Source organism: Drosophila pseudoobscura, chromosome 2 (assembly GCF_009870125.1).
Source record: "Drosophila pseudoobscura strain MV-25-SWS-2005 chromosome 2, UCI_Dpse_MV25, whole genome shotgun sequence".
NCBI classification, from domain to species: domain Eukaryota; kingdom Metazoa; phylum Arthropoda; class Insecta; order Diptera; family Drosophilidae; genus Drosophila; species Drosophila pseudoobscura.
Window position 1 is genome coordinate 23,008,998 of NC_046679.1, and position 25,194 is coordinate 23,034,191.

Sequence of the window (25,194 nt, forward strand, 5' to 3'; positions counted from 1 at the left end):
GAGAGTTGTTTCCATTTTGTGAAGTCAAGGAAGGAAGCAAATTCTAAACAAAATAAGAATCTACTGCATCATCTACTGAAAAAACCCACAGAGATCATCTAATATGTGATATTGGATTCCCCTTTGAGAGTACCTCCCAAAAACCATTAAACTTCATATCTTTATAGTTTGTTTTTTTTTCCATTTATTTTTCCTGTTTGTTTTTTGTGAGTTTTTGTTGTTGATTTTTTGTGGTAACTTTTTTTAAATTTACTTTTTTGCGTACTTAAGCTGGGGAAAAAATCTAAGGCCGAAAATGTATCGTACGTATATATGTAGTATGTGTGTCTCTAACGCCATTCCCTTCGATGTTCGACTGCGACTCTTTTTACAATGTATATTCGTTAGCAATTTTTGTACTAGAAAGCTTGGGGGCAGGACGATGCGATGGGTGTTGGGGCATGAGAGAAAGCAGCTTTGACAAAAAATTAGCTAAATCTTACCAGTTAAATAGTCAATATGCTTAAGTAAGTTATTTATTATTAAAGTTAAGAGTACGTTTTATACATTTATTCGATAATTAATTCATATTTTATACATTTACAATACGTAGATCTTATTTTGTTCTGCAACTAGAAAACTACGTTTAAGTTTACATAACATTTAAACAGCAAGCAATTATGCAATTTCTTGTTCTTTCTCTTGATCTTGTTCTTGGTTTTTCTTGTTTTTGTTTTTGTTTTGTGTTTTTTTGTATAATAACGTTTAAAATACATAATAATCCTGCTCAAAGACGATTCAAAAGGTTTAAATATAGTTTCTTGTGTAGGTTTCGTTAAGATTTTTTTGTTTTCGTTTCAACAGCAATTTTTCAATTATCAGGTAAAAAGTTTAAAGTATTTTCTTCAACTTTAAGAAATATTTGGTTTTCACATTGCGCCACGAGGGCCAGGTTCTGCAGCCGCTGGCAGCAGATCCAGTCCAGGGAAGAGGACTCCTCCAAGAGTCCAGGGTCCCGGGTGGTGGCAGCCGCTGAAAGTGGTACTGGTGGCCCCGGCTGGGGCGGTGGCTGTGGCGGCGGCATCGGTGGCTCTTCGGGCCACCAGTTCTCCCACTCTCAATACGCCGTCGCCGCACCGGGATGCATCAGATGGTGGTGATGATGGTGGTGTCCAAAGTGGTTCAGCGGATTCATGGCATCCGCAGAGCCGCTCGGCGCCGCCGTGTGGTACCAGTCGCTGGGCGGATGAACCTGCGCCGCCGGATGGTACAGCAAATGGTGATTGTGGTGCAGCATCGAGGCCGAGGCAGCCGCTGCTCCCGGGGAGGAGGCCGCCGCGGCTGCAGCCGCCGCCTGGTGATGGTGGTGATGGTGATGGTGATGCGGATGCGAGGGCGGTGGTCCCAGCGGGGGCGGCAGATACGCTGATGCTGAGGCGGCCATCAGTTGCAAGGCAGGCGAGGATTTTGAGTCGCTTTGATGGGAGGCAAGTTGCTGTTGCTGCTGCTGTTGTTGCTGTTGTTGCTGCTGCTGATGTTGCTGGTGTTGCTGCTGTTGTTGCTGCTGTTGCTGCAACAGATGAGAGGCGCTGCTGCTGGCCGTACTGCTGCTGCCGCTGCTCGAGGCCCCCAGGTGGACGCTGTGCATGGGATTGGGCTCAGATTTGATGGAGTGCGGCGAGGACTTGATGCCACTGCCTCCACTCAGGCTGCTCACGCCGCTGCTGCTGCCGGCACTGCCATCCAGGCGCGTCGAAGGCGGGGTCTGTGCCCCACCAGTTATGATGCTGGAGCTGGAGCTCTCCTCTCCCTCACTGTCATAGCCGTGCGATGGAGACTTCTCGTCAATGTTGCCATGCACCTGATGGAGGACAAACAAACAAAAAGAGAGAGAATATTTAGTTGAGTTCAACCAAAGGGAAATCGTTTAAATGTGGTGGAAATTCCTGTCTTCAGCCACCAAAAATGATCAAGATCAGGCAATTATTATAGCTATAATAACAAAAGTGAAAACTCACCTTCATGTGCTTCCGCAGCGAGGAGGGATGCGTGTAGGACTTATCACAGCCATTGATCCGACAATTGTAGGGCTTGTCCGAGGTGTGCACGTGCGAGTGCTTCTTCCGGTCCGAGGAATTGGCGAATCGCCGATCGCAGCCCTCGTGTTCACACTTGAAGGGTTTCTCTCCTAAAAGTAGGCCAAAAAAGATATCCATGAGTATCAATAGATAAAAGAATGCAGATCTTGCATATAGTATACCGGAGTGTGTGCGTGGCTATAAATATCATTATTTATGTGAAAGGCATAAAACATATAATAGACGATGCCCATTTATGGCCTCACAATTTTTATGAACTCCCCTCCGACACACAATTTAATAAAGGTGGGAAAAACTCATGTGTCCAATATATTTATAGGGAAAACAATAACAGAACAACAAGATATACAACAAGCACAAAAATCATATAAATTATGCGGGATCAAGGCGCCCATTGTTCGAGAGACCCAGAGACCGGGACCCTTCGACCCCGGACACCATTTTCACCTGTGCCGATGTGACGATGGTCCTTTTTCTTTTTCCGTTGGGATGGACATGGACACGAACAATAGCGGCAAGGGTAAAGGGAACAGGTCAAAAGGTTAACGCTTATTATTTGATTCGTGTGCGTAGCAAACACCTTTTCCTATCAAACTATCAAAAATAAGAAACAGTCGTCCCCATTTAGTCCGAAGTGATATTTTATAGCTTATTAGAAAATTATTTATAGCGCAGGGAGGGGGCAGCGTCGGTAGATCCCGACTCAGATGCACAGAGATAAAATCAGGATTAAACATAAATAATATTTACCCTAAAGGAAACCCTATAATTTGCCAAGATTGGTCTTTAAATTTATGATGAGAAATGTGCATTCAGGACTTTTCTGGAGAAGCGATAGCATAAAGAAATATGTGTGTACATATTGATTAGGAATTGGTTTAAAATCCCGACTGTTTAGTGGATCATCTAGCTTTGCATCATCAGTTTCAATCACATGCCACATTAAACGTATTCAAAGTGCACCGCGAAAAGCCCAATAAAAGCCCTATATGTTTGTATGTTTGTATGGGGTTCCTTCAGTTAATTCCATTTAGCATATGGCATTTATGTCGCAGATAAGCGGCCATTATATGCACCACAAGCTTTATGACAATTGCAGCAGCTAAGCGGCTCAGAGATCTCGGAGACCCCCACTCTCTTTCAGAGGAAACCCACACAGGGAACGACGATGACGATGACAATAATCGAACATTTTCACACCTCGAGCTTAAAGTGGGTCTCCAGATTGGAGGAGGGTGTGCTGTGGCTAAGAAAAGCTGTCCAGCTGGGGGCAGGCACGGGTCGGTGCCAGTGCCAGTGTCAGGGCTTTGTGTGCTGCCCCTTATAAAAAGACATCCAGCGGTGACTCTGTGGCCCGACTCCGACTCCGCGCGTTCAACAAGTTTCAGTCGTTTCATTTGTGTTTATTTTTTTTTGCTTTATGTAATTTAATACTAATTTATGTGCTTTATTATCCGCATTTGAATAAAGTTTTCTTTCCCGCTTTTATTCCGTGATGCGTAATAACTCAAGCGAAAGAGAGATATATTCGTACGCGTATAAAAAAATGAACAAAAATCGGACAAAATGCTGTTCGATTTGAATGGCGTGTCGCATTGTGGTTGTTGTTGTGGTTTCTATTAATTTGTCAAAATTTAAAACTCATAAATATGCATTACAATGGTTACCATTGGCGTGTGACTGGAGCCCAATTATATATTTTGACAGGCCTCGAGAGTTGACCGCAGAACAAGCGGCACGAATGCACTTCGATGCGCCTCGAAATCTCATCTGGTTTTTCGTTGGGAGACAATGTCAAGTGTCGGCTTTGGGTACCTTTATCAGATCGGATGTACACCTTATGGATGGCATTCAATCGAAGATTGGCGCCAGGAAAACCTCCTCGAATCGTACAGCTTTAAGGTCATTCCTTTGTAACCTTTGGTTGACTCCCAATTTCAGCTGTTATCAGCTGCTAAAATGTTATCTTTCCACGCTAATTAGTCATAAATTGGACAGGCAGCTGTCTTTGGGCACCAACCCGCTGTGCCCACTGTGTCCGCTCCTATCCGTGCTATCATTCTTATCACATTTTGTAGTTTTTCTGGAAACCCAGCAGCAGCCGACATTCCCTAGCCATATCCCTTGCCGTATCCACACACATATGTATCCATCTCCTGGCGCGTTGCGGTCTAAACGCAGCGGGGGCAAAAACAGAATGCGATGCGGCATGTGAGGCATGAGGCATGAGGCAGGCGGCACGCGCTGCGGCTCAGACGACAGCATACGACGCTGATGGCATACCATTAAAGGGTTCGTGTACCGGCTAAGTGCAGCAAGGATACGCATAATTTTCACATTCCACATGGACTCGGCGCTACAGAGCATTAAAATTTAAATTTAAATATGCTTTATTGCTTTACGTTACAGTTCAACCAACAAAAAAGTAACCAAAAACTGCCGCCCATTTATAAAATGTCAATTTCAGTTGAAATTTTCCCGACAAAAAATAAAGCCCGACAAGAAAGACGGCCTGGCACACACCCTTTTGGGCTGGCAAGTCGCCATAAGTATAGCTCCCTGTCACTCCAGCACTCCCGCTCTTCCAGTTCTTCCTCACCAAATCCCATTTAGGCTGTGCGAATCGACAAACTTATTTAAATATTTCAATAAAGTAAATCCAATGGCAAAGTCTCTGTGTATATAATGGTGTTATATTGTGGGAGTGGGTCTTGGGGGAGTTGGAGTTGGAGCTGGAGCTGGAGCTGGGTGGCCGTAACTGTGAAATAGGCCGCCTGCTCTTTGTGATTTGCATATTATCATGAGTTGCCTACGCGCTATTTTGCTTTGCTTTACTTTCCTTTCCATTACTTTCTGGAAAGCCCCCGAAATGGTTAATTTCCTAAGGAAAAAAACATTCGCTCAAAACGCACGAATTGGCACGGACCCGGCTTTTGCTTGGCCTGTCATGGCGTACGTTCCGTTCCGTTCCTTTCCTTTCCGTTCCGTTCTGCGGTGTGGTACAGCTGCAAACTGGCTTTTGTTGCTGCTTTTTTTAGGGTGGCTCTTATTTTTGGGGTTGCTTTGTAATCTCTTCCCTTAACGGGTGTACGGATGTGTCTGTGCGTGTGTGTGTGTGTGCGTGGGTTCACGTTCACCCAAGAAACTCGTACATGGCTCTATATATGTATATATAAAATATACTTATATAATATACAGTGTGGCTTTGTTTGTTCATCGTGTATATATAGCACATGTTTTGGCTTTTATGTAACTGCTTCTGCCGGGTTCTGTTAAGCGCAAAGCTTGGCTGTCATTTGCAGACGACACAGAGTCGTTCGAGTGCCGAGCCGACCGTCGAGCGTCGGCCTTTCCTCCAGCTCCACTTCCAGTTCCATCTCCACCGGCAATCTCCATATATCTCCAACCTCCTCCTCCTCCTCCTCCTTCTCTATTCCGCTCGTCTGAAATGGTTTTTGTTGCGGCTGGTTTTGCTATTATGGGGCGTTGTTTCTTTATTTTTCTTCGGGGTGTCTGGTGGGGGCAGCAGGATTTTCTGATGTTTCTCTCTTTAGGGCGTAGTCAGGCCCAAACAAAAATAATATAGAAATTGTGTTTGGCTAAACGTCTCGTAAGTGTTTTTCTTTTTTTTTTTTTGGCTGTTGTATATGGTTTTGGGGTTTCATGGGGGTGGTAAGGCCTACAATATGGTTTTCCTATGGGTTATGCGACAGGAGATGGAGGAGTGATGGAGGCGGGTAAGACAGGAAGCAGAAGGTTAGGATTCGTTGATAAATGGGAGTTGAACATTTGATATCAAAAGAAACTTTTAGTTGACATTGAGGAAATACTAAAAACATTGTTTTTTCAACGCCATATTTTATTGTACAATTTTTAAACGCGTAGAAAATTTCTGGTAAAACATTATGGTGGGGAAATCTAAAGAAAACCTATCAAATCTGGTAGAAAACGAAAAAAAATAAATAGGATCAAACTGTAAAAATGCAAACTTTTGAAAAAAAAGAAAAAAAAATAAATAAAAAGAAAATAGAAATTATTTAAAAACTTGTTAGGAATTTAAAACAAACAAGAATACAGAACCATACGAAAATGAATACTTATGCATTTGAAGCTCCACTGTATCAAAAAATCCAAAAATAGCAGGACCCGTCCGAGCCATGAGGAAACAATTCAAGAGGAGAGCATCTTGCATCATACCCCCATCCTGGCTCTGCCCGTGATCGCCGCTAACCGAGCGATGCAAATTAAACATCATTGACAGTCGCTGATTAATTGAACTGAATCAGGTTTTTAATTTTCAGCAACAACAACAGCAACGACGGCAGCAACAAAAAACATTAAAAATGAAATGCAGAAATAAAACATTTTTTGCCGTCAGACTGACGGTTGCTTATTAAAAGCATTTCAAAAGGGAATTAATTAAAAATGAGAAAAAACGAACAAAAAACGAATCAGCAGGCAGAATTCGCGTTAACGGAGCGATAACACTGCGTTAACAGGGCGATAACACTGCGCTAACAGAGCGATAGAGTAATTTATAGAGCGATAACAGGCCGATAAGCGTATCTCTGTAAAGGGAGCGTACGCTCGACTGCTTTAATTGCTGCTAAATAATTGGCCTGGTAAATATTTATTGCCTGCTTAAGGACCGACCGCTCAGCGCACTCACTCGCCCTCCAGCCGAAACAAAGAAGGGATCTGTGTCCCTCCAAATATGAAAGAAAGAGAGGAAGGTAGGAGCGGATGAAAGATAGCAAGAGGGGATGAGCAGCATCATCGCTCATGTGTCAACAACATGCAATGCGATATGATTATTATTATCTAACAATACAATAACAAAACGGCAGCTCCCGTGGATGCTACTTTTTGCCTGCCCTCTCCCTCTCCCTATCCCTGCTCCCAACCCTATAGCTCTCTCTTTCTCCATACATATATGTATCTCTTTCTATCTCCCTCGCGGTGCCTGTCTGGGTTGTTGACACTCTTCGGATTTGAGAATCCTTAGCTCATTGTATATCTGTATCTGTTTGTTTGTTTGGTATTCCTTTTTTTTGCGCCGTTTCCCTGCTCCTTTTTGCTCCTTTTGTTCCTATGGTTAAAGCCGGAAAAAGCCAAACCCCGATTTCCTGGCGGTTTACATTTCAATGGGCAATTTTCCCTGGCCCTCGCTCTCGCTCCCCCTATTTCCCCTCGTTGTGTCTCTGTTGCGAATAGCTCACTTTGGATTTTTTGTTAGGGATTGTTAGGGGGCAGTGACTGTTGATGATAGGAATATTGTTAGGGTACTACAGATAGAGATGTTCGATAAGCAGGTGATAGCTCACGTGGCAGTTTCTACGGGAAACGATGAACTACAAACATCTTGAATCCTCCGTATACAATCTTATATTTTCAATATTCTTAAGATTCTATCTAACCATCATCAACATACATACATATCTCTTCATTCATTACATCGCAAAAACCAACCCAATTTCCACTCGGACTAGTTTTAGATTTTGTGCCACAGATTTTCCCACACGAATTTTGCTTTGAATATTTATAACATTTGCCTGCAGTTGATGACCAAATTAATGGCAACCATCCCGCTTCATTCCATTCCATAATAATAATAAAATCATAATTTAAATGCAATGAATGCCGCTTGTCAACGGCCAAATACAAAATCCTCTCGCTCATCATCGGGGAGAGTATCATCATAATCATCATCATCATCATCTTCCTAGAGGATGTTGCACCCCTAAAGTAGAAGGGAAGTTACCTATGGGTCTGCCACACAGTCGGTCCATTGTTTGTTTGTTTGACAAAAACCATCGTTGAGTGAATTTCCTCGATGATTTATGATTTCTGCATCCCTCCCCGATGATGAGGCCGATGACGATGACCCCCAACCCCTCATTGGGCGAGAGGAGAGACAATCCTCACATAATTTTCGCTATTTGTTTGCAGCTTTGCCGTTTGCTGTCAAGTGATACGTTAATAATTGACACTGGGGTCAGTACACAGTCTCAGTCTCATTCCGAGTCCGAGACCGAGACCGAGCCCTGCCTTGGTCTGCGGTTTATTGTAGTCCAATCCATAGATACTCGGACATTTGGGAAATTGTTTCAAAACAAAAACACACAAAATTTTACACTTGAATGACGGCTTGTGGGCTAATGAGGAAATAGCATTGGGAGGAAAGCAACAAGAAGGATGGTTGTGCCATGAAAAAGCAGGCGATGGAAAGGGAAATAAGCGTTGTTCTATTCCACCGTTCCTAATTGAAAGTGCTTGCAATTCTTGTACTCAAATATATGAAATATAATTTTTATTTCAACGACCGCTTTCAATACAAACTTTTGGGTGTTGCGCCTTACTTACCACAACTCATACAACCAGTGCAGCAGCCACACAAAAACCCATACACATCCGACCCATACTCGCAGATAGACAACTAGCAGAGCTATTAGTAAAACAATGACAGCAACAGCCTTGCTGTACATGAATACAAGACCAAACATGGGCCAGCTTGTCTGGCTCGGTCTCTGTCTCTGTCCCGGTCTCTGACTCTGGCTCTGGGTCTGTCTCTGACTTTGGTTTCTCTCCTTTTTATGTATTTTTTTCAGTCTTTTTGCGAGGCCCCCCAACCATTTGTACAAATTTTCGACAAGTTTGCCATGCAACTAACGCCTCTAACATATTCGAGGTGTGTGTGCCAGTACCACACAGATATATGTATGTATGCATATACTACCTACATGAGAGTGCGGCTTGCATTTAATGCATTCAAATTGCATTTGGCTGGAGCTCCAGCAGCAGGAAAAACTTTTCCAGACAGCGACCGAGCGGGGACTGACAGCAAAACTCTTGGCTGACTAAGAACTAGACATATGTATGTATACGATATATGGAAATATGTAAGCGTCTGGCATCTGCATCTGGCAACCTTGTGTAATAACAAAATTTGTACCCAAAAAACCATTTTCGGGTCGAGCATTAAACATTAAATTTGGTGTAAAGGCAAAAAGTTTCTCAAGAAGTTTATGGTTGGAAGATTCCGTGTACTTTTAACCGGGGTTTATGGAAATGTCTTGAATGTTTGTTGGGAATCGTCCAGAAATTTGCAAAGTAAAAAACTGTATGCCTAAAATTGAATTAGATTTTATAATTTTACAGACATTTTTAAACTAAATATACGTTATTTCAGAATTTCTTTTTTGTACTTCCCATAAAAAGACCTCATGCAAGTAGATATCATTAGCGAATATGGGGAAATTTATATAAATTTTTACGATTTTAGCATTAAATTCTTAATGAGCCTCTCAGAAGGCGGTCTTTACTATAATAAATATTAAGTCCCAGTTAATGAAGATGTGCTTGCTATGCTTGGCAGTTTAAGGCCAGGCTAATTGATTAGTTCAGTGTGTTCTACTAGAGTATCTACAGAGCGTAAGAGAGATACTCTTCAGTTGCACCAGCAACAAAATGCACTCGAATGACAAACGGAGCGTAGACAATAAGTAGAGGTAACACTAAGCCTATTGTCTGAACCCAAAACGCGTACAACAGGGCCAACACAAGGGGAGAGAGGCAGATTGAGTACCGGAGTAAGACGACGGACTGGTAACTGAAGTCGGCTCCAGTTGACAAAGAAGTGCTAGGCCAGGATTAGCCCAAGAAGCAGCTGATGCCTCTCTCTCTCCTTCTCTCTGTTTACCCCTCCTGAATGAACTGCTTACGCGAGGTAAATGTTTGCAAAAAAGAAAGCAGAAAGCAGAAAGAAATGTTTCACTTCCCTTTTAGGGGGTTACAGAACTGGAAGTAAGGGCTCTGCTCTGCTCTACCAAAATCCACAACAAAAGCAGAAGCCGAAGCGAAAGCCGAAGCCGAAGCCGGAGACCGACATTGACATTGGTGGCACGGCGGCCCGCTCGACACTCTCAAAGAGGTGTTGCTTTGTCTGGGCTTGGTCAGGGATCGGTATCTATATCTGTTTGGTATCCCTTCAGCCTGATTTTTTGCTCTTTAGCGCTCTTTAAGATCTTAATCTTCTCAGCCCACTCGTCTCCTTCCTCTCTCTTATCCCGGTATCTGTTTGTTTCTCTTTTTTTTTCGAGTTCCGTCAAGTAGAAAATCTCTTCGGTTGTTTGTCAGAAATTAAAATGTCATCAAGATTGTCATCATTTGGTTATGCGATGTGACATCTCCGGCAAACTGAAGGCGGCATGGGATGGGGTTCTTAGGCTCGTGTTTTCGGATCGCCGGGTCTCCGGGTTTCGATTTCGATTTCGGTCGGTTCTCTTATCTCAAACGGCTTGTTAAAGTTAAACGTTGTCAATTCTAACAAGATCCCACTCGGTGATAAAAACCAATCAATGACATCAGGCGACAAATATTTTTGGTAAGAGTCTGGCATGAGGCTGCGAGAATTTGTGGGTAAATTGGATTCGAATGGAATGGAAGTATTACCAGCCACACTATTGTTGGTATCCATGTTTGAGGAAAGTACTACGGCTTTCTGTTCGTACTTCCCTTCTTCTCAAAGCCCAAACCTTTACCACCTTTCTTACACTTCAACACCTTTCTGTACCTTATCGATACTGCCTAATGAACACATCAAAACATCAACTAAAATTGCATTTCTGTTCCTAACACTCGACTAAAAAACACACCCATATTTCGTGGCAAACAAATTGATCAGAATATCGAAAATCGAGGGGAAAAAGTATCACATCTCAATGGCCCACATATCCCAGTGGCTTACACTCGGCTGAGTCCTGGTCAGAAATTTGATCATGCTGAGAACGAAGAACAGCAGACCGCGTGTTCCCGCCAGATACTTTTCACAGTAGCCGTCGGCAAATGCGTCATAGAGTGTCTCCCTTCTTTGCTCTATTTCACTCTACTATGGCTCTCTCTCTGCGTTGTAATTTTAGCCAAAAACTTAGCTGGCTGTTAGCCGACTGTCAGAGCACCGTTTGACAGGCGGTTGTCACACAAAATCTGTGTAAATTGTGCCTCTAATTACAATTGACAATGTTTTTACAATAAATTGCGTGCCAGTTTGCGGCCTGTCTCCACCTCTTTGTGTGCCTCTGGCTCTATGGCTCTATGGCTATATGGCTCTCTGGCTCTGTGACTCTGGCTATTTGGGTTAAACAATCACAATTTTATGCTTAAATCAACTTGGAGGCGTTCGTGTGTTACAAATTTGTCTAAACGAAAGCGACAAACGATCCGAATACGTATCCCGCAAAAGGCAACCCATAGACACACAACACACATCAGAACCTAAGCTGATTTGACAAGCACGCTTATGGCTTTTCATATTTTTGTATATTTTGTTTGTTGTATGCCCAAGAATTATGGAATAACTTTGGTTTTATACGAACTGAAGAACAGCTTTTGCGTGCATCCATAAAGTGGAAGCCATTGATTGATTTTTGATCCTGATTTAATCCTTATATTTCTCCACTTCTATGTATAGCTATTCTTTAAGATATTTTCATAGGAATCGCAACATCTTAGCAACATTCCAAGCATTCCTCTAAAACCCAAAAATCATCTTTGGTTAGAGCATTCCGCAATCATCATTCTGATTTTATATAAAACACATTTCTGGTTCTGCTGCCCGACTGTCTCTGCTCTGTTCTTTTTTTGGCTGTTTAACATTTTTGCCCATATGAATAATGATTTCATTTTTCCCATCAGCTAATTTATACAAGTGGGGCAATGCGCGAGGGGCCCTTGGTGCGATTTAGAGGATTAGTCAGGCCTTACTTTTCCATAATTCTCGAAAAGCAGAGACCCCAGGTCTGAGTCCGAGTCGGAGTTGAAGTCAGAGTCCCAGTCCCAGTCCAAGCTGTGGCCTCTACCTGTGCCCTGGCCTGGCTCGAGGTTGCGTCCGTGTGCAGATATAAAAAATATGCAAGATGACAGTTTAATTTTATGGTTTGTCTGCTGCTGATCAGTTCTTTATGCGCTGAAATTTTATTCTTATTTGTGCTCCTCTCTGATCTCAGTCTGTCTCTATCTGCAATCTTGTGCCTGCCGTCTCTTTCGGGGATCCGATGGAATGCGAAATGGAGTCTGGTACGTGGCTACTTTTGGCTCCTTTCGGTGAGGAATTTAATTAATTTGAGCGCGACTTCTAATGACAAAGTGGGCGTGACCAAGGCTTAGGAATTGGAACGCGAAACTTGCCAAAAAAATACAAATTTACGTCCCAGTGAAGAAGGGGAAATTTATCAAAAATAAGCCTCATTTATTAACTAGCTCGGGGTAAGCAGCTTATGTCCATCCAGCCATGGAACAGAGCCATCCAGGGGTTACGGCTACCTTCCACACTTCCATATCCACTGCCACTTCCATTCAAATATTATGCAACAGCCTCAACAAAATGGCTACTTAGCTAATAGATTCAAATGGGAGACCAAAACAATGACAATGCTCGCACAAAAGGGTTGAGAGAACTAACCCCTGCCGCGTTTACAGCGCTCGCTCTCACTCTCTCTCTCTCTCTCTCTCGCGCTGTATCTAGGTTTTTTCGGGTAAATGGAATTATAATTCCTACAGGGGTTAAGGTAGATACATATATATCCATATATAAAACTGTTTTGACATTTGGTAAAATGCATAGCATGGAGATTCCTGAATAGAGAGAATGCAAAGCAACCCCCTCTCTGTGCAGGAGCGTAACGGGTGGACCGACAACGATGGTCTTTGTTGGGAGTGTTAGGGGTTCGGCGTTGAGGGTTGTCACTAATTAGAATGGGTGCATTTGCTAGATTATTATGCAGGAATATGTATATGTTTCTATATATATGGGCTGATCAGCGGGAATTGGGTGTGGGCCCAAAGCCAGAGCGAGGCTAAGTAGGCTTTTGAAGATCAAAAGAGATTATGTTCCTTATAAAGATGGTTCCTCATAGTGTAAAGAGTGCATTTACCAAAAATACCTTTTAACAGAGCATACAATATTGTTGGTCCATTCCCGTTGTTCCAAATGGAAACGTAACATGGTTTTATATTTCTTAAAATTACTTCTTACATTTAAGTACTTAATACATCCTATATATATATTCCTATTACAAATCCTGTGCTTTTCCAGTAGCCCCAAAGAGAATAATGAAGCTCTTACTTCGTGTCCAGTCAATAAATTCTCGAAACTTAACTTACATTCAGCTGTCAAACGCTTAGACCACACCAGAAATTTATATACTTTTTACTTTTGGCACATAAATCTCCAAAAAACAAAAAGGCAGTGAAGAGAAAACTTTGCGCCTTGTCTGAGTTTTTAACAGATTGCAATCGTGTGTCATGTCTGGTATTTGACACTTTAAATTGAGCGAAACGAATTCAAACATCATGTCCACCCATATGGATATGGTTAGGTGTGTACTGGTACTCGATCGGATCTTGACGAACAAGCCCACGGGGAGTGGAGGGGAAGGAACGCTAATTAAATGACGAATTTCCGTCTCTCTGTTGTCTCTCTGTTGCTGCATTTGTCATTAGACCCCGTACATCTCCTAGAGAGAGGGCCGTAGCCATACCGAAAGCGTAACTAATTGATTTTCAGTTTGTTAGCCAGCGGGAGGGAGGGAGGTAGTTCTAGAGGATGGCTGACAGATCCTGGGCAGAGAGAGAGAGAGACCTCCTCGCACCAGGTAGTATAGGTAATCGCTTGAGCACATCGCAGGTTTTTATTCTCCTTCCCTTTCGATCCATTGTTCAAAAATTCTGAGAAGCCAAAACACACAGTTTATGCGCAAAAATAAAAAGTGATTTTTGTCTCTCGCTTCGGATATGTGTCTGTATTTGTGTGTGTTTTTGTGAAAAACGTTGAACCCGCAATAAAGTCATCAATCATTGACATTTGCCAGTATTTCGCTTTGGTTGAGTTTCGGTATTTTGAGAAATTATTCCATTGGCGCCGGAGTGGGCAAAAAATTAACAAAACCCAAGGCGTTAAGCAGTACGAATATTTGGAATATGTTAGAGAGGATATAGCAAATACGTAATATAACATTAATAGGTAGAAGATTGATAGAAATGTTTGTAGAGAAAGGAACCAGTGTGTACCCTCTCTACTATGCCCACGAAGACTTAACATCACGCCTCTGTTAACTCTCAAAAGCACCTCTGTTAGCACGCTTAAAAGCTTCATAAAAGTGTAAAATAATTGCATAATTCACTTCATCATTCAAAGACCAAACAAGTCCATAAAAGACTCATTAAAAAAACACTTGCACTCAATTAAATGGAGCCGTCCTGTAGCTGGAGGAAAGGATAAATGAGAGGTACAGAGGAGAGCAAGCTAATCAAACAAGGGTCGCTGCTACCAGGACAATGTTGAATGCTAAACTTTGCCCCCGCCACAACGTAATTGCACAACGAGTGCCTGCACTTCATGGAGACGACTTGGGGGATTGTAGAGCGGAGAGGAAGACCTAGAGCATAAGCTTAATGAGCTTCCCAGGCTTCTGGAGAGGTAGAACGTGTGGTGGAGCCATGGTGGAGGGGCAAAAACTAACCACAAAGTTGTTGAATGCTCTTGCTGCAGTCGGCGGTGTGGATCTGGAGCCGGACCCGGACCCGGACCGGGGATCCTGTGGCACGTTGTAGGTGTTAATGAATAAAGTTGTTTGTGGTCCAGCCAGAAGAGCGAAACAAAAAAGAGCATGTACAAAAAATATATGTATCTGGACATAAACCGCACACCATGATAAACGCCATTCATGTTGCCTGTCGTCTATCCACACACACAGAGGCACAAGGCTTTGGCCCCCAGCAAGGTGTCAACTCTGGCTCCAACAAACACCAACAACAAAACGTACAAACGTTGATTGTATTTGTTGCATGGGGCAAGAGAAAAGAGTGCCAGCAGAGAAGAGGTAGCAGGTAATGGAGTCTAGAGGCTGGAGGCTGGACATGGGCCATTCCAGACGGCGACAACGACAGCAACGATGGTGACAAGTGCAAAAGTCAGTGCACGCACACGAGTGAAAAGGGACAGACCTGCCAACTGGTCGAGAAAGAGCACAACATTTTTGAGGTTATAGAAATTGTGTTTGACATGGAATGTCACAGAAATACTTATTCTATGGAATGCTAAAAGATAATGTGGTCAAAATAGAGAGAAAAGTTACAGTTAGAGATTCTTAGAGCTCTTTCAAGTATTTTAATATTTGAAACTCAAATTTTCTTTATAATAATTATAAATCAAAGGCAAATACCAAAACTGTAGACATACATATTCGCTTCAATCCTGCGCCAACCCCAGGCTCACTCGCTCGCATCACCAAGTTCATCTCATATATAAGTAAAATATCCGAAAACGATTCAAAGTACATAATACAGAATATAACACAGAGATATGGTCAAACAGTATGTACAATGAATGAGTAACACATGATCTATAACGAACTAAACTTTATGGTCCAAAAACCGTAGCTTAATGACTTAGTGCTGATTTCTGCAGCTGTTCCGAGCCGTTCCATTGAGGTTTATGACTGGCCAAGTGGACCACCCCACCTCATTAGAACCACGTACAAAAAAATTACCCATTAAAATCAATTAACAAAGGGGGCAAACAGAAAGAACAAACATAAAATGCAAAAACACACGAGAACAAAGTTGCAGGAAAACAACAAACAAATATGTATAATTGCTTTAAAATGGCGCCACTCGATTTAACAAAACCTCTATAGACCAGATGCAAACAATCATCGGAGGCATAATGAAAGCGCTAAAATCGCCAACAGCCACAACAGTTCAGAACAGAATAACAGGTCCTGCCCTATAGGCCGGGTGCAGGCATTATCCTGGCCTGGCAGCGTCCTCCGTTTATTAAATCAGGGAGGAACCGGCAGCCCGAGGACAACGAGTGTGCGGAGTAGGGCACAGCTAGACAGCGACCATTGCCACAACAATATCTGGTGTATCCAGAAAATGGCGTTTTATATATGTACGAGTATTGCTTGGCATACTCGTATTTTACTCATTTCGTTTTGCTTTAATTTTGGCTTTCCATACTTTGTTCCTCCCTCCGTTTTCCCTCTGTTTTGAGCGTGGGCTTTAACAAGTTTTTCTTTCTTTTTGGGCTTTCGAGGGGATTATGTGGCTTTATATTTTTATAAATTGAATTAAAATATGATTTTTGAAGGCTCCCCTCGCTTGGAATGCTTCATTAAAAGTCTGTGTATTCAGCACCCAAACCGAAATGAATCTTTCGATTAGAAATGTTTCTTGAAACGATTCGAAATTAGCCTGAGATTTGGACAACATGAGAGGTTATTTTTGGTTTCTAGTCTTCCCCTATTTGCACACTCATCCGAAGGTAATTAAAATGTTTCGTTTTGATTTTCAAGACGCCGCCGCCATATTGTAGTCGATTTGGAACAATCATGTGGCATCATAATGATCTCTTGGGGCATTCATTGTGAATCGGTTGCTGTATGTACGATATGATGATATTTTTGACTAATTTCATTTTTGTTTCTTTCTTTTCCATCCGATGATGTTGCAGAAATTGAGTTTTTTTAAGGTCTCTATGATTGGTCGGCTAGGGCTACAAATTGCTGAAGATATTGTACATATTGATGGACTTTCAAGTGGCCGACGCACAACTTCATTAGAGAGTCGGGGCTCGGGGATCCCGAGGCCTTTAACCTCTGTTTTTTTCGGGCCACTTGAACTACGAGTACGTACCGTACCTCCCTCTCCCTTCCTGGTTCACCATCTCTGCTCCCTATATAAATCAAAAATTCAATCAGCATCGTTGCTTGGGTTAAATGTCCCTTGGATGCTGCTGGTGTTTGTTTTTATTGCCTTGACACCAACACAAACACAGAAACACACAAACCCCAACACAAACACACACACACACATGTGTTGACACGTGTCAAAACTTCCGTTTGTAATCGCACGGAAATACTCGTACTTCTTTGGCACTTTGTGCCTCTGCCCTCTCCAAAAAACCCATCGAAATATCGAAATTGGGGTAACATTTCGAGTAGATTACTGCCTGTTTTGCAAACATTTCACCGCACCGTTCTCTTGGAAGTTTGTTTTATATACTTTTGTGTGCTTTCTGTTCGGGCCTATCTATGGTACATTAAGTTCTTGATTTAGATTATGCAAAGGTTATTTATGGGCTCGTTGGCACTCTGGTTTTGGTTTTGGCTGGTGGCAGCGGGTCGAAAAATGATAAGTGGGTGTGTAAAAACGTAGCAGAGCAGTCAAGTACGTGTTTATGGATCTATGCGATATGATCTGCTTTAAGTGGCGGCCATTAAGACGGTGATAGCTGATGGGAGGGGTCAAAAAACTATGCTAAACAAGGTGGAAGATTATAATTGTCTTAGGAATCAAACATATAAGAGTTAAAATCTCAACTAGCTCGGAAATAAAGAAAGATATTTGTTAGTTTTTCTTGGTCTAGATATTACCAGTCTAGAAAAATATATTTACATATCTCGAATCCAAGCAGATCTGATCCCTTTTCCCATAAAACCACAATACTTTCTTTCAAAACATTTGTGTGGAGGATTTTCCATGCAGTTTATCCACAAACTGGTGTTGTCTCTAAGGCCAGATACGATCCGAAAGTTAAAGTCAAGAGCTGTTCACAGGGCTTAGCCAGAGGAAGAGTTGAAGTCGAAGGAATTATCCGTGTTAGGACAACTTTGACGGGGATTTGCAACAGAAGGCAAGGAGAAGGGCTTAGGATGCAGAAATTTTACAGGTGTCATAAAAGAAGGCCCGCGCGTAGGATGGTGGCGGGTTAAGCCAGGGGTGGGCGTTGCACCGACTTTTGCCGTCGGTACGCACGCCCACCTCAAGCCGAAGGGATTTACTTGCCCCGGAAAGGGTTAAACCCACGGCAAGGTGAACCGATGTGGAGGATGTGGTAGAGCTGGAAGGAGGCGGTTCCATGTGCGACTTACCCGTGTGCGTTCGCTTGTGGATCTTGAGGTTCTCGCTGCGGGCGAATACCTTGCCACAGCCGGGATGCGGACAGGCGAATGGCTTCTCGCCGGTGTGGACGCGTATGTGGTTGACCAGCTTGTACTTGGCCTTGAAGGGACGTCCGTTGCGCGAGCACCCGATCCAGAAGCAGGCATGGGTGGTGCACTCCGGCCCCCCCACATGCTCCACCGTCAGGTGGGTGACGATCTCGTGCATCGAGTGGAAGATCTTGTTGCAGGTCTTCCTCCCGCCAGCCTGCACCAGCCCCGGCTGATCCGGATCTATCCACAGGCACTGCATCTCCTGCTTGATGCTGGAGGCCGACGAGGCTGGCTGGTGGCGCATGTAGCGGAGAAAGGCTCCTGCCCCCGCTGGATGCATGGCGCTCATGGCATGATGTGCCGGGTGATGCACTGCCGCAGCGGCCGCGTGATGGTGTGCTGCCGCATGCACGGCCGCCGACGGGAAGTTTCCATGATGCTGGTACGGATGGGTGGCATAGGCATCCGCCATTCCCATTCGCATCTGGTGCTGGTGATGGTGGGCCGCCGCGGCGGCATGGTGGTGGCTGTGGAACGGATGCTGGCCAAAGCCGGAGCTCAGCTCGGCGGCCGCCGCCTGGGCGGGAAAGCTGGAGAAGATCATTGAATCGGCAGCGGCCGAGCTAGCGGCCTGACCGGCACTGCCGGACACTCCATAGTCCGTGTCGCGTCGCCCCAGCAGGAAGTCCCGGGAGGCATAGCTGTTGAAGTGTCCGTAGCCCGAGTTCTGATAGGCTGCCGCCGTCACCGCGGAGGAGTCCGTGCTGCCCTCCAGTTGCTGCTGCTGCTGTTGCTGTTGCTGCTGGTGCTGTTGCTGCTGCTGCTGGCTGGTCATGTCGTGCTGTTGCTGCTGCTGTTGGTTGCTGCCACTGCCGCTGGCTGACGTTGTGGTGTTTGGGGACATGCGGAGTCCATAGCTGGCCAGATGATGCTGGGCCGGCTCGATAAAGGCGTTCATCATCATCTCGGAAAGTTTGTATTGTATTGTTTTCTTGGTTATTTTCAATGAAGTTTTTTATAAGTTGTTCGGGCTTTTTCCTAGGCCAAAGCCCATCACCACACTTGACACCTCACTAAGCTTGTATTTTCTCTCTATGTATTTTTGTTTTGATATCTCTTGTATCGTAAATATTTGCTTTGCTTTTGAATATTATTTCAAGAAACACTCGCGCGCGTTTTCTACCGTTTTTCTCAGCGTTCGAACTCGAACTCGAAACGAACTTAACGTTTCAAGACGCGCAGCAGGAATGAAATGCCCAACAGCTCCTGAAATTCTAGCTATATGTCTCGGCCGATCGTCGCCTGCGTGCGAGCGAGCACACAACACGCCAGCGGCGCAAGAAGCGCTCGATCCCCTGCGCCAGAGCGAACAGGCCATACTCCACTCAGTGGTGAGTTTTCGCCGCTGTGGTGTGTTTCACTCAGCCCACCACTCGATTGGATGGAGTAGAGCTATAGGTGCGAGTGCAATGGCTAGTAGAAAATGGCTGACTGCTGGCCCTCCAACCATACGAAAGACGAGTGCAGCAGCACACCATCCGTTCAAAAGCAAGTCCATTGGAAATGTATAGCTCTGTATGGCCATCTCTTTCTGCTCTTAGGGGTAAACTGGTTTCTTGTCAGAAATTAACACCCACTGTGGTTGGCCTGTGGGTGGTTTGCCTCATCTCTGGTTTGGTTCCGCCGCGGGGTCGGGGCGTCGACCCAGCATGCGCCTGTGCATGGGGCCCCGATGCTGATTGGACCGCCGCGCGACCAATTGAAAGCTACCGTACATGCATTTTTCATCAAGTTTTTCGCACTAATTTCACAAAGTTTATTTTTCATTGTCGCTGGCGGGGCTGAAATGGTTTTCATTATTTTTCGGCGGGCTCCCCCGACCCTCCGTGGCTCCGTTCCTGCCCCCCGCCTCTTCAGCTGTCAGTTTATCAAATTAGTTGTTTATTTTATTGATTTTAATGATATTAAGCACATTCTATCCACGGACATTGGCAATTTCTGCTTGGTTTGGGAAAACATTTTTTGGATTGCGATTGCGATTGCGTAATGAAGACATAAATTTTCATTAGCCCGCTCCGTTTTCATTTCTTAATTTATGGAATTTCAAATAAGCTTTAAGTATATGTACAAAATTGATACGATCTATTCCCATTCGATTGGATTCGATTTGATTCTACCGAGTGTTTGGTGGTTTAAATAATTGTTTTTTTCGGAGCATGTTTCTGAAGTGATATTTTGAGTTTTGGTGGACTTTGGATTTCTATAAGTATTTTCTCTAATTTTCTTTATATTATTAATATAAAAATATGTTTAAAATTTAATTTAAACGCAATATTCCTGCCTCTTCCGCGTTTTTGAGCTTCAATGTCTTTTATTATCACAGAAATCCATCTTATATCTCTATTAATGATGCCAATAACCATATGGAGGTTTTCTTCAACAGTTCTTCCATAATATGTATCCTAGAACACCTCTATCCAAGCCGTTAAAATTGGCAGTAAATTGTGACATTAACTGTCGCCGCAGCCTTTGGGCAATGGCCGTCAAACGATTCTGGCCAAACGCTTCGACGACTATTAAAATGTCAAAACAACTCCGCGGCAATCGAGTGCCAGGCCCGACCCCAATGCCATATTTGGGATCCAGGCGAGACCATAAAACATGAAAGAATTGCACCAAACTGGCGGAGGCCCCATCCCGCAGAGCATCAACGACAAATGTCATTCGAAATGAAGCCATTGCTCCAGATAGAGATGGAGAAAGGGGCAGAGCGAGTGGTGGGAAGGGGAGGGGGTTGGGAAAGCATTATACGGAGAGAACTGGAGAGTGGGATAGTGCCTGATGAAGATGGAGACGTTGTCGGCTGAAGTGGATTTCTAGCGCATTACCGTAGAACGAGCTACTCCCATAAATAATGCATTTCCAGCCACTTGAAAATGGAAGCGAAAAATGCAATAAACTTTTGGAATAACAACAACAAAACAGAAAAATAAACCAGAAGCTATGGCAAAACAACAAATTAGAAACCTAGAATCCACAAAAACAAATTTAGAAATGAGGAATCCTAAAACAAACAGCGCCATGGCATAGAACTGGACACAGCAGGTTGCATTCTCCACTCAAGTGGACAGCTAGGAAAGCTCCAAGAGAAGCGCATAGAAAGCCTTTCACGATAGCGAGAGCACCAGTTATAAGCAATAGCATAAACATTTCGTATGAAAAACGTGTCATCTTCTATTATATTTTTATTAACATTTTTCCCATTAATAGTAGCCAGAATTTGATACCCAATATAATCCCTTAACTTCACCCCAATCCAAATTAAAGCTTTTCTTAATCAGTTTTGGCCACAAAAAAGTGGGCAAACAGTGGGCGTTGACTTGAGGCAAATGGACTCGTGTCATGGACTGTGAAAGAGCCACAGCCACAGCCAGAGCCATAGCCAGAGCCCGAGCCCGAGTCAAAATCAAAACCATAACCGTGTGGACGCCTTTGGCACATGCCGCGATCACAGCGGTGTACAGGTCTCTGCCTGGGGTTCGCGTTCGCTCGAGAGTTCCTCCATATACAAAGTGAATGCAAAGAGAGTGAGAAGTCTCGCAGAGAAAGAGAGGCTGAGAATACGAGTGCATGTGGAAAAGCGTGGGAGTATTTGTCCAACTGGTTTTCATAGGTATTTTATTTCCAGTCTTTTGTGGATTTGATTGAAGTGATTGGCAGAAGGGGGAGAAAAGTCAATGGGAAAAGAGTGGTCCTTTAAAGAGGGTTCTGCACAGAAAATTATGAAAGAATGTGCGAAAGATTAGGGAGTACTTTGATGTAGACTTTATCAAGACTTTTAGTTTTAGTGTGAAAAAGATAAAATATACTTTTCAACAGTATTAAAAGAAAAAGATCGAACCGATGAACTAATTTTGTTTAATTTCCGTTTGCGAATTTCCCTAAGGACCTTCAAATTATCTCTAATTACCCCCAAAAAACCTCAGCAACCACTTCCCATTGCACAATCCACCCACCCATCAGGTAAGAACAGCAAAAAGTAAATTTGCACAACCCGCAAAAAATATTAAGAACTTGGCACTGTTAATCCGTGGGCGTGATAGCCTCGAGAAGAGGATTACAGTTTGGCAACATAGCTTACGAAAGTCAATTTTTTTATGACCCATGATCCCAAGACACCGGAACAACGCACCAGACACACGGCAACTGAAATCCTGGCGAGAAATCGGAAAAATAAAATTTGGGAAAAATTATATGCATCATAAAGTTTTCGCCGGAGAAGGAAAGAGAACAATTTTGCTTCAAAAGAATCATAAAAAAAGTGCGTGACAAGGAGGGAACGAGAACGATAGAGGGAGGCACATCTGACAAGGTCGTGTCAACCATAAATATTTACATGTCATAAACATCAAGGTGAGGCCCAGGCCCAGGCCCAGGATCACATCCTTTTTCCGCAAGGCGTTTTCCATTGAACAGTCGACACATACAAAGGCTGAAACGGAAACCTTGAAGCAAATTTTATGGTCTGAATTGGCAGTTTAGCAAGTAAACCTCGGCCCTGGTCCCCGGTCCTCATGCCTGTCCTGGTCCTGGTCCTGGTGCTGGTCCCTGTTCCCCGAGTCAAGCAGTCAGTCAACTTTCCGGCCTCTAACTCTCTCCGAGACCAAGACCGAGACCTTTGTGATTTATGGTCTGTTAGCCGGACCTCGGGCAGGATTTTCATTTGAATTGTGACTACAGCTCTGACTGTGACTAGGACTGTCTCTCTATTTGCTTCGAGGTTTTCTCGGCCATTGGGCATTTTTCGCCAGCATAAATTATGCAGATGCCTCCTCCGCTGACGTTCGCCCGAGTCAAGTTGTTATTGTGGGCGTTGGTCCCAGAGCAGCCCTAACACCTCAACTACCTGTGAACGGTCTTGGTTTCGGTTTGAGTTCTGTGTCCTCTAGGTAGAGGCGTTACAGTTTCCCCAGCCTTAACTCTTTTGAGCCAATTATGTCGACCACTTCTGGTTAAATAGTTTAGTTTTCATTAGGGCCCTCACTGCCCTGACTTTTGTTCGCATAAAAAGGTACGAGTATTTTTTCCGCAGTTTGGGAAACTCTTTTTCGTCTTGAGCTGCATTTTTATGCCCTGAATATCCAGGAAATTGGGTGGAATAGAACAAAAATTAGTTTCGCTGTGGGTGTATAGGTAAAGACAGGAGACCTAGTGCAAAGGGCTCATCTGAACGAGGGAACTGTGATTGTCAATGCAATGATCTGGAATTGACAAATATGGAATTTTTTTGTTGAGTTTTTAACTACCGTAATTTCAAGGTTTCTATAACCATATGTTCTTACATTTTGATCGAATCAATCAATGTCCTTCAGGCGTTACTTTTATATGGGCTATTTATTAATAATTCAAGTTGAAGATATCTGATTTTTATTCACAACTTTTTAGTACATATTCTTAGACTATCCTTTGGCTGGATCAATCTGCACTTTAAAAAGATATTTTGGAACATTTTTAATTCCTTTTAATTTTCATTCTTTATTGCTGGAGCTGGAGAGCTGTCTCCTCTCTTTTTTTCCTCAATTTAAAAATTAAAATTTATGTGCGAGATTGTAATTGCAACAAACTCTTTCTTGTTTGTTTGTGCGGTTCGGCTGTGCTCGGTCGGCACTTTTAATTAATCGTTAATTATGGCTCATGGGAGAAGCTCTACGGAGGGCCACGCCCCAGCTGCAGCTCCAAAAGCCCACCGCCTTTGCCATCATCTGTACCGTCAGCACCACCACCCACCCCCGCTGAGTGTAGTTACATGTACACAGAAGCGTTAATTAAATTTCTGTTTGCCTTTTGGCTTTCCTGGCCAACATCTCCTTTTCCTGGCCAAAAGAGTGGGAGAGGAGTGTGGCGTGGCGTGGAGGAGAGGAGAGCAGAGAGAGATGCTTGGCAATGGCGTAGTAAATAAATATTCATTTAATTTATGGTTTTAATTTTTATGACTACACAACTTCGGGGCAGACAATTTAGTAGTTTGGCGGAGCGTGGATGGAAATTTAATAACTTTGTTTATGCGCACACTAAATCATAACTAATGAGCGGCCCCGAAGAGCCGCAGAGAGTGCCACAGAGTGCCAGGAGCCAGGAGATGGAGATGGAGATGGGATGGGATGGTAAATGAGATCGCTATTGGGATTGGGGGAACACAAACTGAAACTGGAACTTGGACTCTGATCGGGGAATGCAGCTGCCTTGAAGAAACCTCAATGACAAGCCAAAACTATTTGATTTACGCTAAGGACAGGGGCACAAGCCACTAATTTGGGTTTGAACACCTACAAGGACACACGCGTACACAAAACGGGAAAACGGGAATACGGTTTGAAGACGTCTCCTCAAAAAATTGAGAGACCACCAGCTGATTTGGCCAAAGGCAAATTGCAGGCTCGCCCTGCGGGATGTTGCCCAGGAATCCCAGGAATGGAAAGAAAAGGACCGACCTTTGACACGGACCGACCCAAAGGACAATCAACAAATGAAATGCTTCACAAATTGTCCAGCTCATTTCAACATTTGACAGGGCTTCGAGTGGAGTGGGCCAGGACCACCATTCTGCCGTGCTGACAGATCCAAAAGTTGTCTCTCCGAATATTGATTCGTTTGAATATTTCTCCAGCATTTTCAGCTTTCATTTCCGCTGCTGAAACTTTAGTTTTCCCCTCAAGTTATCTCAGATTTCCCATCTGCCATATCAGATTATCTACCAGAAGATCTGGTTCTGTCGGCTAAAGACCAAAAGTTATCTCTTTCCGTATATCAAATGATGGTCCCGAGCCCACGACAAACTAAATGTCAAAAGGTAAATTTCCATATTCCCAAAGTCCCAAAGGGGTTATGATAAATGTTACGATCAATTAATAATTGTTAACTAAGCCAAAACGATACGGATCCACGGATCCCCAGTCGGGGCAGGCACCAGGCCAGTGAGCCACAAAATGGAGAATTAATCGAAGGGCTGCAGGCCTGACAGCCGCAGGAATTTTCTGAGGGGACTGAGGCGAAACTTGAATGCCCTTTCAAAATACACTTCCTGAACTCCTTAACACAGGAAGAACATAATTTGCTTGAAG

The 25,194-nt window shown here is 43.6% G+C and overlaps 1 protein-coding gene and 1 long non-coding RNA gene across 2 annotated transcripts; one reads left to right on the forward strand and one right to left on the reverse strand.

The window, feature by feature from the left end:
- Nucleotides 1-706: 706 nt before the first annotated feature.
- opa (odd paired) lies at nucleotides 707-19,377 on the reverse strand. The gene is made up of 3 exons (XM_001359383.4): nucleotides 18,011-19,377; nucleotides 1,998-2,167; nucleotides 707-1,840 (listed from the first exon to the last, which is right to left on the reverse strand). The coding sequence occupies exons 1-3, from the start codon at nucleotides 19,035-19,037 to the stop codon at nucleotides 1,097-1,099; spliced, it is 1,941 nt and encodes a 646-aa protein (XP_001359420.3). The 5' UTR covers nucleotides 19,038-19,377; the 3' UTR covers nucleotides 707-1,096.
- LOC117183549 (uncharacterized) lies at nucleotides 10,821-12,271 on the forward strand. Its single transcript, XR_004468655.1, has 2 exons — nucleotides 10,821-12,011; nucleotides 12,083-12,271. It is a non-coding gene; the product is annotated as an uncharacterized lncRNA (long non-coding RNA).
- Nucleotides 19,378-25,194: the final 5,817 nt, after the last annotated feature.